Source organism: Mangifera indica, chromosome 5 (genome assembly GCF_011075055.1).
Source record: "Mangifera indica cultivar Alphonso chromosome 5, CATAS_Mindica_2.1, whole genome shotgun sequence".
NCBI lineage: Eukaryota > Viridiplantae > Streptophyta > Magnoliopsida > Sapindales > Anacardiaceae > Mangifera > Mangifera indica.
In genome coordinates, this window is record NC_058141.1 from 14,507,428 (window position 1) to 14,522,785 (window position 15,358).

The 15,358-nt window shown below is 34.0% G+C and overlaps 4 protein-coding genes across 5 annotated transcripts; 3 read left to right on the forward strand and 1 right to left on the reverse strand.

Annotated features, from left to right (window-relative positions):
* Positions 1 to 2,950, forward strand: LOC123215317 (glutaredoxin-C5, chloroplastic-like). Its single transcript, XM_044635357.1, has 5 exons — positions 1 to 388; positions 513 to 586; positions 943 to 1,017; positions 2,173 to 2,199; positions 2,593 to 2,950. The coding sequence occupies exons 1-5, from the start codon at positions 108 to 110 to the stop codon at positions 2,664 to 2,666; spliced, it is 531 nt and encodes a 176-aa protein (XP_044491292.1). The 5' UTR covers positions 1 to 107; the 3' UTR covers positions 2,667 to 2,950.
* A 690-nt stretch (positions 2,951 to 3,640) lies between these two features.
* LOC123215316 (protein LOW PSII ACCUMULATION 1, chloroplastic) lies at positions 3,641 to 6,072 on the forward strand. The gene is made up of 4 exons (XM_044635356.1): positions 3,641 to 4,037; positions 4,734 to 5,306; positions 5,381 to 5,431; positions 5,753 to 6,072. Exons 1-4 carry the CDS (start codon positions 3,787 to 3,789, stop codon positions 5,892 to 5,894), a joined length of 1,017 nt encoding a protein of 338 aa, XP_044491291.1. The 5' UTR covers positions 3,641 to 3,786; the 3' UTR covers positions 5,895 to 6,072.
* Positions 6,073 to 6,769: 697 nt separating this feature from the next.
* LOC123215318 (photosystem I reaction center subunit IV A, chloroplastic) lies at positions 6,770 to 7,745 on the reverse strand. Its single transcript, XM_044635358.1, has 3 exons — positions 7,310 to 7,745; positions 7,112 to 7,177; positions 6,770 to 7,021 (listed from the first exon to the last, which is right to left on the reverse strand). Exons 1-3 carry the CDS (start codon positions 7,565 to 7,567, stop codon positions 6,917 to 6,919), a joined length of 429 nt encoding a protein of 142 aa, XP_044491293.1. The 5' UTR covers positions 7,568 to 7,745; the 3' UTR covers positions 6,770 to 6,916.
* A 142-nt stretch (positions 7,746 to 7,887) lies between these two features.
* LOC123215315 lies at positions 7,888 to 10,788 on the forward strand. Of its 2 annotated transcripts, XM_044635355.1 has the most exons (6): positions 7,888 to 8,180; positions 8,303 to 8,530; positions 8,884 to 8,979; positions 9,223 to 9,328; positions 9,404 to 9,461; positions 9,553 to 10,788. In XM_044635355.1, the coding sequence occupies exons 1-6, from the start codon at positions 8,075 to 8,077 to the stop codon at positions 10,756 to 10,758; spliced, it is 1,800 nt and encodes a 599-aa protein (XP_044491290.1). In that variant the 5' UTR covers positions 7,888 to 8,074; the 3' UTR covers positions 10,759 to 10,788. The 2 variants fall into 2 exon arrangements, with proteins under 2 accessions (XP_044491290.1, XP_044491289.1); XM_044635354.1 differs by having other exon boundaries at positions 9,223 to 9,461.
* The last annotated feature ends 4,570 nt before the right edge of the window (positions 10,789 to 15,358 follow it).

Consider the following 15,358-nt stretch of genomic DNA (forward strand, 5'->3'; position numbering starts at 1 on the left):
AAGTCCATAAACACAAAAGCCATTAAAAATGCTTCAAGAAAGTTGTGGAAAATAAACCATCACACCTCAGTGCTCTCAACCAAAGGAAGGTAAAAGAAAACAAAAGCATGGCAATCAAATCTAATCTCACCAAGTTCAATTCTTTTAATCTAAATCCTTCGCGCACTTTCTCTTCTCCTTCTTTATTTTATATCTCCACGCACAATCCCTCTCCTGTGAACTTTAACAAGCAGTGTTCATTAACAAGCTTGAGCATCGATGGCAGAAGAAACAGTAGGTCCCTCTCGATTCAAGCCATGGCTTCTTCGTTCGGCTCTAGGCTCGAGGAGACCGTGAAAAAGACTGTCAATGAGAACCCAGTTGTTGTTTACTCCAAAACTTGGTGCTCGTAAGTTTCAATTTTCACCCATCTTAATATCCATCGATTTGGGTTTTCTTTTTTTTTTTGTATTTTGTATTTGATTTGATAAAAATGTGTTTGAAATGGGTTATCGGTGACTGTTGTTTTGAAGGTACTCATCTGAGGTGAAAACTCTGTTCAACAGACTTGGCGTGGAGCCGTTGGTCATTGAATTGGACGAAATGGGTATGACAAAAGCATAATGATCTATTCTTTCATATCAATTGTTTTCTGTGAATTCTTTTTGTTTATATTTTTTAAACTGAATCAATAGGTACATCTTCTTCCTGGGGGATGGCATACCACAATTTGTGTCATCTTATGTGCATCCAGTTATTTTAGACAGTAATTCTAAAACTATAAAAAGTAAAACCATGTTGCATCTTAAGAAAACCCTTTTTCCATTTTCCATTTGATTAGATGGTGGACTTTCAATTAATTTCAATATTAGCTCTTTTTATTCTTTCCCCATTAAGTTGAAGATGAGCAATTGTTTATCAAAACTTATCACACGGTGTTCTTAAAACTTTTCTCTCTTTCAGGTCCCCAAGGTCTTCAAGTGCAGAAAGTACTGGAAAGACTAACTGGACAACATACTGTCCCAAATGTTTTCATTGGTATGTACTGCTTTTGGAATGTTCATTTTCAAGAGTATTTGAAGAATAACTGCATAAAACATAGGATACTTTTATCATAACGAAGTTTTATATACATTTTGTTCTTTGATACATATGCACATAATTTTTATAAAACATTTTGATGATCATTTTCTTTAAATAGACATGGATGTGTGATATATTTGAGAAGCAATTGAGTAAACCACGTTTGAATCTGTTGTTATAGGTCAGTGATGCCTAATTTTCTTAACTAGTTCATTGCCAATATTCTGAACTGAATCTTTGGTTAAAGATTAGAAGCTTTCTGCTCTCTTTCTCCAAGCCTAAAGTGGACTAGAAATGATTTCTGGATATTTTAGAATGAGTGTAAGGAGTCCTTATACCTTTATGTCTATAATTTTAACCTCTAAAGTCTTTGCAAAACTTTAGCATACATGTAACTTGAAGCCAATAACTGTCTTCTGCATGATAATAATATGTTGCTAATTTGTGCCAAACTCAATAAAGCCATTAAGATCAAATCCTATTATAGAAGCTAAAATCTGTCAACTCTCATAAAAAATCAATTCAGTCAAATTTTACTTTTCTCAATAACAAAATATAGTTGGTTATACCTTCATGTTTTGGAGAAGTCTTCATTATCGAGTTTGAGTGCTCATTGACTGGAACATGCATGTTGGCTTGACTTTAGCTAGGAGGTTTTCCTTGGTAATACTGCAGATAAAAAGATGTTGAAATTCATAGAAAATTCCAACTCATTGGTTTTGGTTAAGTATTGACTACAAAATGAAAATGAAGAAGGTAAGCTGACTCTGCCTCAGAGTTTCTAGTGTGGTTGATGCAAGTCAAGTGGATCAATATGTTTCTGCAATTGCGTATGCAGTTGTGTGATCGTACTGGATTTTAAGTGATGATCTAAAATGCAGTAAACATAATGGCTGAGCCTTTACAAATAATTAAAATGAGCATCGAAACACTGAAAGCTTTGTTTTTGCAATTAGTATCATTTTGGAAGCTGATGACTTTTAGTCGCAGAAACATATAATCGTTATTCTTTTGGAAGCACGCTGTCATTATGCTACAATTTTTTTTATGTATTGATTTCCAATTTTTTATGTGCGTATTGCTCAAAATCTTTGTTCTATTCCATGACAGGGGGCAAACACATTGGTGGTTGTACAGGTACCTTTTTTGCTAGCACTCTTCTCATTTTGTTTTAGTCTCCTTCAGAAGAAAAATTTCCACCTTTTGAGTTTGTTTCTGTGTTCAACTTTATTTATCTAATTGTTGCTATGATATTATTAGATGCATATTAGTTATTTATTGAGGTGGTTTCTGTATGACCACATAAAGACTTGCCTCCTTTAGTCATCGTTGTTTTCTAAGTAGAAAAAATGTATGATCTTTAGTTGAAGTTATTGCATTTTGTTGAAGTCCCTATCTTTTAAATCTAACTCTACATATGAAAATTTTGTTTCACTAAACGAATCTAATCTCTCTTTAATGTAAGCAATAGTAGTTATAATGTTTATGATTCCGATTTGATTGTTATTATTTATTCCTGCTCTAATGCAGATACTGTGAAGTTGTATCGGAAAGGAGAACTTGAGCCTTTGCTGTTAGAAGCTACTAAAAATACAAAGAGCTAGCTGTCTTGGCAGTTTGATTAGTTGGAGAATTTCACTTCTCCAGCAAACTTCGATTTCTTGAGAAGATCTCCTACATTTCTGTCTCTAGGAGTATTTTTCGCCTCGTGAACATATATATTACTTTAACGATTATCTTTATGTATTTTTCTTAAAATGAACTGTATATGAACTCATGAAAGTTTGTTGTTCGGTCATTTCATGTAAATCTCGTTGAAACTCTTCAGTCTAGCAGTAGATGAAGGGTTTTTTGATGGTGAATAGATGCAACCCAGTACATTATTTTACTTTTGTGCTTTATAATGCTTCTGTCATTGGGAAAATAGAATTGAAAGATCATATGATTTTATTAGGTGTTTCGTGAGAAAGCCGGAGGATGGGCTTTGTATTGGAACTTTATTACTGAAACTATCCCCCAGCTGGTGTTAACCATCCAAAGGCTGTATCAGTCAATTCAATTTTGTCTCCTCCAAAAAACTTGCGCTCTCCAAGGTCACGCTCTTCCAAGATTTTCAATAATTCTTTTGCAGCCTTATCTTGCTCATCAACAGCAGCGTGAAAGTATGCGAAAAATGTTGAAAGTGTAGACTATTCAATACAATTACAGATGAAGAAAAAATATCTGAGGTGCTAAGCTCAGAAGAGTCTTTGACATTGGTGCTCAAAAAATATTTAAGGTTATTAGTCTCTCAACTCCTGCAAGTTCATTTATAGCTGGGTTTCAAAAATAGTTTTTCAAGCGAGAATAAAATTATGTATACATATTTTGAATATATAAATATATGTATATTACGATTAATAATTTTTTATTTAAATAAAATAATAATTAATTATATAATAATATATATATATAATATATATTTATTTATGTATTTAAATTAGCGATTGTTTATAGGCAAAGCAGAAGTATACTTTGAGCGTGGGCCAGTACAATAATTTTTCTTACTCTGGGCTTTTTATATTGGCAGAGGCCTGGGTTTGGACTTTGGAGTTGACAAGCAACCAGCGTGGCAGCATCGTAATCACATCATACAAATGGCAGTAACTAGAGTCTCCACCACCGGTTCAGAAGCCCAATGGAAAGCCATGCATCTTTGGCATTCTCTACTGTGAAAACTCTTCAATGTCCCTCATGGCTTCTGTAGCACGATTTTCTTACTTTCTCGGAGTCCCTAGCCTTACTCATAACCACTATAACTACTTAAGTAACAATAATTGCAGGTTTTGCTGCGAAATTCTGAACAGTTATAGAAAAAGTTCAAATTCCTCCGTTAGTTTATCATTTTGTTCTATCAAGACCTCAAAGAAGTTACCATTCTCTTCTACAATCACCTGCTCAGTTACTAATGGATCCTCCCAAGACTCTGAAATTAGGTACTTTCCGTTTTAGTACTTTTTTAACTTTAGCCTTTAGATGATTGTCTTGTGTTGTTACCCTTATGATTTTGGAGTCAAATGAAAAAATGTATATTTGTTAAAAAGAAGAGTACTTTTAGTTTCAATATTCGCTTTTTTTTTTTTTTTTTTTGTAGTTGCAGTAGTGAAATTGAGTGTTCATGTGAATACTAGTTTGCGATCTTAGTTTCAAATTATTACTGTGTCTGCCTGCTGCTAACTGGTAAATGAATTGACAGAAATCAAAATTCTCTGATTGTTTTTGAAAATTGGTTCTTGTAGATGTCCTTTTTATTTACTACAAGAGATAAGATTTTGTAGACCATGTACAAAGTTATCATGGCAATCTAGTGTTTGTAGCAATAGCCACAAGAACAAAGTAGCTGTGACATAATGTTCAACAGATATTTGGGCAAGAAACTTCATCTGGTAATCTTGTGTTAGTAGCAATAGCCCGTTTATGTCAATAAATGATGGATCACATATTCATCAACATCAGGCAGTGTAACTCTCACATGCAAATTTCTGTTGCAAAACACAATTTCTTTTTAACAAAATGCTTCATATATACAAAATTAGATTGGTTTTATTTCCAGCTGCTTCTCTGACATAGTTTCTTTCTAATCTGTTTAACAAGTGAGGCTTCCTTGTTTCATAACTTTATTTGTTATTTAGTTCTGCAGCCAAGATAAGGAGTGAAGTTCTGTCTCCCTTTCGGTCTGTTCGGATGTTCTTTTATCTTGCTTTTATTGCCAGTGGAGCTCTGGGAGGATTAATAGCCACCACACAGTTAATTGCTGCACTAACAAATTCCGCAAGAGCAGCTGAAGTCCCTGAGATTGCGAAAGGGCTTGGCATAGATGTTGGAGCAGTTTCCCTATTTGCATTTCTCTATTACAGGGAGAACAAAGCTAGGAATGCACAACTGGCTAAGCTTACAAGAGAAGAAAGCCTGTCAAAACTGAAGCTCCGTGTGGACGAAAACAGGATTATCTCTGTGAATGCTTTACGAGGGATTGCTCGTCTGGTAATCTGTGCAGGCCCTGCATCCTTCATTACAGAGTCTTTCAAACTTAGTGAACCTTTCACTCAGAGCCTTTTGGACCGTGGGGTGCTTGTGGTCTCTTTTGCCACAGATGGGAACCTTCCAAGTTTTGAGTTTGTCGAAAGTGAGGAGATGAAAGATATTACCAGCAAAAGGAAGAGACTCTGGCAACTGACTCCTGTTTATGTTTCTGAATGGTCCAAGTAAGAGACTTCATTCAGAAAGTTGATCTAGTCTGTTTTGAGTTCTCTCTATCTAACATGATACACATAAACAGGTGGTTAGATGAACAAAAGAAATTGGCTGGTATCTCCCCTGAGTCTCCTGTGTAAGTGGTCTTCCATGTTAAACACCATAATCTGATCTGTGGATTATCCTTTTAATATATACATACAAATACAAACATATCTTTCAGAAGCATGTACCGTGCATATGGAGGCTTTTAAATATTTGGTTTTTTCCTAGGTATTATTAATCAGACCTCATATCTTAAAATCTTTGTACATCACTGGACAAATTAGCAATTGTGCATCATACAGATGGCTTCAAAACCTGGCGTAAATGCTCGAAGAGCACTGCATTTCAAGGAAGTTATCATAAAAATGGTTCTTGTAAAGACTCTATCATCTAATGTGTGTTAATTCTGCAGGTATTTATCTCTACGCCTGGATGGTCGTGTCCGTGGTAGTGGAGTTGGCTACCCTCCTTGGAATGCTTTTGTCGCACAGTTACCCCCAGTTAAAGGGATGTGGACAGGCCTTCTTGATGGCATGGATGGAAGAGTTCTTTAAAGAAAATGTGTTCAGTTATTACAACTTTCCCCCTTTTTTAATTGAGATTCATGTTGGACTAGTCAGTGGTAAGTTTTGTATAATCTTGCTTTCTTTATCTTTTTTCTTTTAACTTGCTGCCAATTGCATTTTGTATCAACATTTAGGTCCCATGTGCTTAGAAAAAGTTATTACCATATTTTCCCTTTTGATCTTGGAGATACATGCATTTTTTGATGCTAGAAAGAGATGATGTAAGTTGTCGCCTATAGTTTTCAAACAATCCCAAAAAAAAGTAGAAATTTTTGCATAGAAAGCTGAATCATGAGGATTTATGCCATATTATTTCATAAAAAGAATTGGTTTTGCAATTTTGGAAGCTTGGTTTTGGCAATACATTCCCCCTCTCAGCAGTTCTGTACAGAACTCATGGTCTGCATATTTGAAGCACTACTAGTGTACCAAGTGTAGTACCGGATCAAAGAAAGGTTCTCTGTTATATAATCTAACACAATAGTATCTTGATTTTATTTATTCAAATTAATATCCCGTAAGGAGGTGTGGAATCTGATTAATTTCTTAAAATATGCAAATGGGAGTGAGTTACTAATGAAAATTTGTAGCTAAGTACCCCAACTCTATTCATATATTTACTTTAGTTATGTACTACCTATCAGTTTCTCAGATATAATATTTCATTTCTTGATCCATCAAAGAAAGATAGAAGTGAATTACTTAGGATCAAAACCACTTTCAGATGGTCTTAAAAGGCAATCTTGCTTGTTTTTAGTCTTTGATGTCGCTCAATGATGGATGATAGTGATGTAGTATTGATGTTCATATGGATTTAAAATGATTGCCAATGGTTTATCATGTATGTATGTTGTGGACATGTCTTTGTTCAGATACTAGCATAAAACATGATTAACATGTTGAAAATACAAGAATTCACTGGAAGAATATAATACACATTCCTGGCACACAAAAGCTTAAGCTAGCTAGGAGAATAATGTGAAAGTCAAAATTACACAGCTATTATAAACTCATTTAACTTCTTCAATCTCATCCAATGCGAAGTTGTTTGTGGATACATTTGCATAATTAACTTTGTTGAATCGAACCACAACTGGGTAACGAGTTTTGGGATCCTGCTCAAGATACAAGTAAGCTTTAGAAACCCATAAAAAATGATTGAATGCTTGGGGTGAGAGCCATAGAAATATAAAGAGAAATCGGACCTGGTCAACAGCTACAACAGATCCAATTCCATTGTACCAGTAAGACTCCCTCCTCAGAATCTTCACCTGTTGATTGAAATGCTTAATAATCAACTTCTTAAGATTGTTATGTGTCATCTAGCATTATTAACCCTTGTAAAGCCAAGAGGTTATAAACTAGTTTCCGGCCACGTGTAGTTTGGCATGGTTAGGACTCACCTTAGCACCTCTCTTGGGTCCAATTGGAGGTGGCTTGGGCTTCGGGGCTTCACCTTTAGGCGGGGCAGCGGTGGTGGCCGGCGGGGCAGGTCCTTCTTCAGCTACTCTTACAACAAGCCTTGACTTGTTGTTGCTGAAGGCGGTGTTCTTTGAAGGGTAAAACAACATATTGCTCCTAGAAGCTGAGTTTGCATTGATTGCAACACTGGGTGTCAGCAAGAAGCCAGAAGCAGCAGAAGCCATACTGCAGCTCGCCATACTATTGCCTTGCCTCTGTGTCTCTCTCCGTGTGTGCGTTTAATTGATGAATAGTTGCAGAAAGTAGAATAGGGTGAGGACGAGAACGAAGTTTGAGAGGCTTGAAATTAACTAAAATTTTGTGTTTTTGGAAGGAGGAATTATCTGATCTTTGAAGGTGGAATCAATCGTTTCCTCCACTAGGGTGCTGCCACCTCTGCACCATATCCATTTTGTTTGGATAATGTGATTACAAATCATTCGACTCTCGCTTGCTAAGCGGGTTCGCTCAGCATTGTAATCTGACTCCGGTACTTTTTCTGAGAAGCCACTAGGAAATCCCACACTGCTATGGAAACCCCAGATTTCTGTAATATGCAGACTTCGCCCAGTACTGTCTCTGTCACGTGACATGACGTCCCGTTTTCGCGCCTAAATGTCTCAGTTCAAGTCCAGACTCCCAATCTAAAGCATCTCTTCAACTCCAGAAAACCAAACTCCGATCACAGATTGCATATAATTCAAAAAATGAAGAGACAAAATCCTCAAAATAACCCTAAAGGCTCACCACCTGTTCGAACCTCATCTCATGGAGCAATTCGGAGCTCCGACAACCCATTCAGCAGTGCAAAAGGTTCCTTTTCCGCTTCTTTCGCGTCTTTGGAATTATTTATCTTGAAATTCATTCGCCAGATTCGTTTTCCACTCTTTAATGGTTCATCGTGGTTACGGTTTTAAATATTGTGTTGTATGCAGCTGGTGAGCCTAAAACTTCAGAGTACGCATTTTTTAAAAAGCTAAAGACAAAGGCAGGCCACGGATCACAGTCCCGTCCATTAGATAAGGAGGAAAGTGGATCGAAGTTGTTGGGATCAAGTTACCTCTCTAATGTGGATTGCAGCGATGCGATCAAGAATAGCTTCAATGACTTGAGATTGCCAATTGAACCCTGTCTTAATCCGGACTTACTCCTCTCGCCAGTTGGTACGCCTAAGTGTTCTTAACCCTTCCCAGAATTCTGCTAAATTCTAAACAGTTCCATTTTGCCATGTTGTTAATTCAGTCAATTTCCATATATTGATTATATTTACATAAAATGTTATACTATATGCTCATCAGTTTACGATTGTTTGCTTCATGAAGTCGTTTATTTGATTGTGTATGTTGTGTTGTAAAATGATAAAGCATATCCCTTACAAGCATTAATTCACACCTGCATTTAACATTTTAAAATCATTTTTGTAATGTTTCCAGTTTAGCTGAAACAATGTCATCCAGCTATGAAGCCTAAAATTCAAGTTTATTTCTGCAAGTAATTCACGGTTTTTGTTTTTTAGTTAAAGTAGATGAGAAGAAAGCTGCTACTGATTTTGGAGATATATACAGAGCAAGGAAAAGCATGGAGGAATATAACATAGCCGGGAGACCTCAGGGTACTTTTCAGTTTATGAAATAACAGTCATTCCTTGTTTCTCGCGTTTTAGAAGCCAAGTTGACTGAAGAAAATAAAATATAAATATAAATAATATAAATGCTACTTATAAGACATCGTAGTAGTAGCAGCAGCAGGGAAAATCATTTCCGAATTTCTTTTGATGCCCGATTGTTGTGTTCATCAAACTGGGAACGTTAAAGCATTGTATTGTGATACGTGGTCGAATGACATCAACTTCCAGGAATTGGGAATCAGCAAGAAGATCTCTTCTCAACAAAGAGACGGAAGCTACGTCAGTGGGTTACAGATACCGCATTTCCTGAAATTGAAGAACTCTGTTCTAAACGGTTAGACACACCATTGTTGATAAGTTTTGTTGTAGTTTCTGTATTGCAACATGGACTTCATGGAATTTTTTGCAGGTATGATTTTGTTTCTGTGCTCCTCAGTCGGCTGTTACCGCAGATCAACGAAGAATACGTATATGCTCTATTTAATATCCTTCTCTGTTTTAAAATAGAATTCTTGTTTTTCAATCTTGATTGCCAAGCAAATTTAATTTCTCTGCCAGAGTTTCAAGATTCCAGAGTCTGAGCAAGGGGAAAGCAATACTTTACTTTCTTGGCCTCATTCAAATATTCACTTAAAGAAACCTCATTACACGTCCACAAGAAACGTTACAGAGATTGAATTTGATCCATACTTGGAACATTACAGAGATGAGGCTCCTACAAGATCTGATTCTGGAAGATATTATGGTCACAACAGCCTCCTTGACAACATTCTACGGGTACCCAGCTATGAATCGGGTGGTATAAGAAATACAATTCCGTGGATTGAGGGGGGCTCAGTTAGTTCTCTTTCCAAAAAAAACAGATATCTTCCTCCTGTTATGGTCGAAGAGCTGGACGATTCCCAATATTTAGATGGTTCCTTGTTTGGAAGAGAGAAACACCCTCTGCTGCTCGAATGGGATTCCCCTAATGAGCCAAAAGAAAGATATTCCGCGGTTGTTTCTAAAAATACGGAGTTGGTCACTTATTCCACACCTTCAACTCCATGGGGCAGCAATCACGACCCCGATCGTTACAAAGAGTATGGGTCAATTGGTGCTAGTGAGCTCTGTGTGTCCTCCTTAATTTACAACTATCATCCAAACTTCTATGCATTAGCACATTCCTCTTCAAACCGATATGACAAACATGAGTTCGGAAGTAAATCTTTAGGAAGTCAGGAGGAAGATACACCGGAAGATTTTAACAATTACCCTTTAGCATTATCACACATGCCAAACTACCTTTGTACGGGTGAAGATTTTCATTTCACCGCATTCAGGGGTAGCAGGGCCTCCCTTTCTCCTGGAAATCACCACTGGTTTTCAAGCGAGGTCTCCAGTGAGAGGCATCTTGGTCCTGGTACAGAAGCTCACCTGTCCTCTGAACTTGATTTTTGTTTAGGAAGGAAATTCTTATCGATGAACAATTCCTCAAATGTGCACTATTCATCTATTGATCCTGCTGTTCAGTGTCACCAAGAGGAAAACATATTTTCACAGTTTATTGATGAGGACAAGCATGCAAATTTCCTGGAATTTGATAGTTCGGGTCAAATTGGAGTGCTTAATCATATTACGAAAAATGTAGTTGACATCTGTGACTGGGCATCATTTTTTCCCCAGATATTCCCGGACAAACAAAAGGCGCCCCATTTGCTGCTTGATAAATCTAGCTGGGATGAAACCACAGACATATGTCATGATGATATTGAGATTGAATAAATTTCATGCTTGCAGTTGCTTCATTTGAAAGTTGAAATGCCATGAGTAGCTAGGATTTTCAATGCAGTAATAAATTCTGGAAATTCGTTGCTGAACTGAATTAATCCATCGATGAGGAGAAGTACCTAAAATTGGAAACCCTTGTCCCTTTGCCTTCTTATAATCTTGCTATTCATAGAGCACGGGGACCTCGGTTCAATAAAGAAATTTGTTCAACGTGCTTGTCTCATCATAATTATAAGAGATAAAGATTAAATGTTATCGAGCAAATTGTGAAAATGGTTTGGAACTGTCAATATTCTTTTTTTCTTTTTTTGGCTATTTCTGGACATAACAAAATAAAAAAATTCTGCATTTTGTGTCAACTACATATAAATATCTTTACTATAACATATTGTCCACATAACCAGTCACTTATCATATGATGAGTAGACTCGTCTTTAGTGTAGTTCTCATATATTTTTATAGGAGAAAGTCTGTCCAGAGAATAATTGTTACTGTTATCTAGCCTTTCATCTTATGCCAGACTTCTCATTTATGGTTGTTTTAAAGCTTCATTCAATTCGAAATGGGTTTGAATAAGTTAGCTTGAACTTGAATATTTGGATTAGTTAAAATTTGATTCATTTTATCAAAACAAGTTCAATTCTTTGACTTATTCAAATTTAAATTTGAACAATTCGGATCAAATCCAACTCTCAAGGTCAGTAATGTTCAACTACTGGGATCATGTTAATACTTTTCTTGATCAATTATAAACCATAGGCAAAATTGTTGGGCCTCGAGTGGCCCATAGTGAGCCACTCCTCGTCGTTGTAACCTTGCGGTCCCACTTGCCAAAACATAGTCGTCCATTTTACTATTATACCCTTTAAGAAGATTGGTTTGGCCGTTGCTGTAATTGCACTTGATTACAAAATCAAATATCACAAGGAGAATTTTTAAGTTATTGATAATATACAAATAATAATAATAATAGTTTATCAGTCACTTTTTACCCGTCAAATCTAAATGTTTTAAATTTGTCATTTTGGTACAACAAAGAGTAACAGTGAAAAAATATGCAACAGGTTCATCCCGTGACCAATAAAACGAAATTACTTTTCACTTTTAACGTTAGTGATGTAATGTCAAAATGACTCGATTGTCTCTCCTTTTGATGAAATGCATTATGTCTCTTCTTTATTCTTAGAATAGTTTAAAATTTTGTTACTTTTTTATACATATAAATCACCAATAACATTATCTGATGTAACGCAACATTCAATTTGACAAAATAATACTTAGAGCATGAAAAATGAGACACCATTAAAGTCGCTGTCGATGCATGTGCTCTGCCCCTCCCCTTGACAAAGATATAAGATTATGTTGGGATTGGACAGTTGGGATGGGCCATCGAGATTTTTGGCTTCAATTACAATTAACAATTAATTAATTTGTTAAGATAAGGTGCCTCGCCTAAAACTGGTTAGAAGAAGCCAAATAAAAATAAACGGAAAGCTATTGACCTTTTGGATGGCGTTTTGTCTTTATCTTTATTTATAGACAACCCCTCTACGCCTTTGTAAAGGTCAAAAAGTAAAAGGAGCTGCCAATAAAGTGATCTCTTCCAAATTTAAAAACGAAAAATTCCTGCCCTTCATTCAATTTGTTTTGTTTTACTTTAATGTTGTCGAGTGAAATAGAGGGAATGAGTTGCAAGTTTAGGATCTCATTGCAAATTGAGAACAATTCGACCTCAATTTTTGAATGTCAATATAATATTATAGATAAACTGTCATTGTTTCCACGACTCTTTTTTTTATTCAATGAACGAAATAATATATCATAAAACTCTATGAGTGTAGATTTTATTATGGTAAACCATAAAAAAGTGGTTATGATTCTTTATTGTTAGTTCTTTAGATTTATCAATATAGGCTTAAACTTTTTCCATGAACTCGACCATCTCTACGGTTGGATCCAAGCCGAGCCAAGCTCGGCTCGATCGAGTCCGAAACGAGCTTGGCTTAGCCGAGCTTGAATTGGCTTGGTAAATTTTTTTTTTTTTATACAAAACGATGTCGTTTTGATAAGGAAAAGCGAGCCGAGCCGAGCCGAGTCGAGCTTGAGCCGAACTTGAACAGTTCATATATGAACCGAGCCGAGCTCAACTCGGTTCGGCTCGAATCCAGCCCTAACCATCTCCTTTTAACACTTGACTTGCTTAATAAGCTTGGCCATGTTAACTTTCTCCACGAGAGATAAAAGGGTAAAAGTCATGGTTGATTTCTACAAAGGCAGTGGTTTTGAAGGAAAATGGTGTGACAGAGAGTTGTAAATATGAGGGAGATGAGAAAAGTGGTCATTCCTTCTGCAGATGGTTTCCCTTTCAACTATTAATGGATCTTGTGCTTTTTTCAAAGAAGAAACTTTGTTGTGGTCTTCCTCTACCCATAGGGGAAGGAAGTACTAGTTGAATTTAAACAATGTTAGACAAAAAAACATTACTTTTCAATTTTGTTAAACAACTATTCTTCGATTTGTTTAAGACTTTTAACGTTGTATGAATTATTTAAAATGAAACAAAAACAATATAAACTTCACATTTGTTTTGCCTTCTTCTATTTATGTTGTTAATGCTAAAAAGGAACTAATCTAATACGAATAAATAAGAAGTCCTCTTATCCTTTACGTCTGAACATAAAAAAAATTCCAAAAAATGTTGAATAATATGATGGAAATTGTTATTTAATAACATTATATACAATTTTGTGAATGAGATTTTTCTAATGAAGTAGAGAGTGGTGAAATCGAGGGAGATAAATTATTTATTTTATTTTATACTTAGGATAAGAGTATATAAATAATTTAAGCTATTAATTGTAAATACTAAAACGGCAAAAGTAAATTATTATTATTATTATTTATCCTTTTAATCTTTTATTCAAAGATTAAATAAAATTCATTAACAAAATTTGTTGAAAGGTTAAAAAAATTATTTTTAAGGGTCTATTTATCTTTTATTACTAATTTTTTTAATTTGTTAATAATAAAATATTTTAATAATTTTTTATTATAAATAGTGTGACAAGTAATAGGTAGTAAGGTAATAATGTGATTATTAACTCTGTCTTATATATTGAAATATTAATAAGTTATTATTGATTTTGTTATAATTATATCTCTATTTACAATTTTTTTATTTATAATTAATATAATAAATAACATAAAAAATATTTATATTCTGATTACTTTCAATTAAACACAATTATCATTTAAATTTATCAAAATTTATTAAATATAATGATAATTTATATTTAATAATCAGTTAAAGAATTAATATCAATAATAAAATATTATTCAAATTAAATGAATTTATAGTTCAAAAGCGTCAAATGTATAAATCAGAAGAGAAATTTCACTCTAACGTTAAAAATCAATAAAATTATGTGTATTTATTTTAAGTATACAAATATATATATATATATTTATATATATCATCACATTATTAAGTGATTTTAAATTTAAAATAAAAAAAATCATAATAACATAATAAATATATAAATATTTATATATTTATGTATTTAAAATAAATAAATAAATATATATTTATATAATATTACTCATTAAAAATTCCGTTAATTAGCAAATATGCGGTATTCTGTATAAATCAGTCATAAGGCATGGTGCTGGCCGGTTGTTTATAATAAAAATATATAAAATAAAATGATGGGTAGGTGTAGATTGTTTAAAAAAATAAATTACAAGTCTTGCTTTTTTTTTTTTTTAATTTCATTTCGTGCAGAAATGTGATGTTGTTTTATAAGGGAAACAAAGGACAATTGACATTCCATAATCAAATTCAAAGATGTCGTAGTACAAACTTCACATTTGAGCTAAGTAAGAAGAATTCACTTTTATTTATTTTCCTTTAAATTTATAAGCTTGGAGAGCTTATATTATAATGATTAAATTCAATAATGACTCATGAACACCCATTTGAATCAAGTGACATATTTAACGTTACATTTTCATGTTCACTTTATTGGGGAATTAATGGTGTCAAATCATTGAACAAGTCTATTCTTGTGATTAAAATTTAAAATAAAAAATGATTTATGATTGCATAGTCATTGCCCTGTTTTCAAGGGTGAAAATTCTTTATCTTACCCTTTTTGAAAAAGCCAAATAACTTATTTCCCTATAAAATATCCTACTTTCTTGAGTTCCCTCCTCTTAATTTTAAAAATTTTAAATATCTATTTATAAACTACTAAAGTTAACAAGCCTCAATCACTTAAAATTTAATCTATTTTCTCTCATAAATTTTAAAAATTAATAGTTTAACCTTTAGGCCAAGTTTTAAATGATGATATTTTTCATTTTAGGGTTTAATTTTTAATCTCCAAAGTTAAATTTGATGTTATTATCGATGATAAAGAATCTTTGATATATCACCATGCTTTAACAATTTCTCTCTCCTTTTTTGGAAAGTCAACTAATGATGATCTTATTTGAGATGACGAAGAATTTTGTCTCTTCATCGTTGACAATGATACTGAAGATTGAAAATTAAATCTTAAGAGGACAAATGTTATATTTTAAAATTTGGTTTAGA

Excerpts from the sequence above, each read along its gene's own strand:
- LOC123215317 (XM_044635357.1), top strand. The coding sequence starts at position 108 with ATGGCAATCAAATCTAATCTCACCAAGTTCAATTCTTTTAATCTAAAT. Across the intron at positions 587-942 it reads CATTGAATTGGACGAAATGG|GTCCCCAAGGTCTTCAAGTG; the intron begins GTATGACAAAAG and ends TCTCTCTTTCAG. Across the intron at positions 2,200-2,592 it reads ACACATTGGTGGTTGTACAG|ATACTGTGAAGTTGTATCGG; the intron begins GTACCTTTTTTG and ends GCTCTAATGCAG.
- LOC123215316 (XM_044635356.1), top strand. The coding sequence starts at position 3,787 with ATGTCCCTCATGGCTTCTGTAGCACGATTTTCTTACTTTCTCGGAGTC. Across the intron at positions 4,038-4,733 it reads TCCCAAGACTCTGAAATTAG|TTCTGCAGCCAAGATAAGGA; the intron begins GTACTTTCCGTT and ends TTTGTTATTTAG. Across the intron at positions 5,432-5,752 it reads ATCTCCCCTGAGTCTCCTGT|GTATTTATCTCTACGCCTGG; the intron begins GTAAGTGGTCTT and ends TTAATTCTGCAG.
- LOC123215318 (XM_044635358.1), bottom strand. The coding sequence starts at position 7,567 with ATGGCGAGCTGCAGTATGGCTTCTGCTGCTTCTGGCTTCTTGCTGACA. Across the intron at positions 7,178-7,309 it reads GACCCAAGAGAGGTGCTAAG|GTGAAGATTCTGAGGAGGGA; the intron begins GTGAGTCCTAAC and ends TTCAATCAACAG. Across the intron at positions 7,022-7,111 it reads CTGTTGTAGCTGTTGACCAG|GATCCCAAAACTCGTTACCC; the intron begins GTCCGATTTCTC and ends TATCTTGAGCAG.
- LOC123215315 (XM_044635354.1), top strand. The coding sequence starts at position 8,075 with ATGAAGAGACAAAATCCTCAAAATAACCCTAAAGGCTCACCACCTGTT. Across the intron at positions 8,181-8,302 it reads CCCATTCAGCAGTGCAAAAG|CTGGTGAGCCTAAAACTTCA; the intron begins GTTCCTTTTCCG and ends TGTTGTATGCAG. Across the intron at positions 9,462-9,552 it reads CGCAGATCAACGAAGAATAC|AGTTTCAAGATTCCAGAGTC; the intron begins GTATATGCTCTA and ends TTTCTCTGCCAG.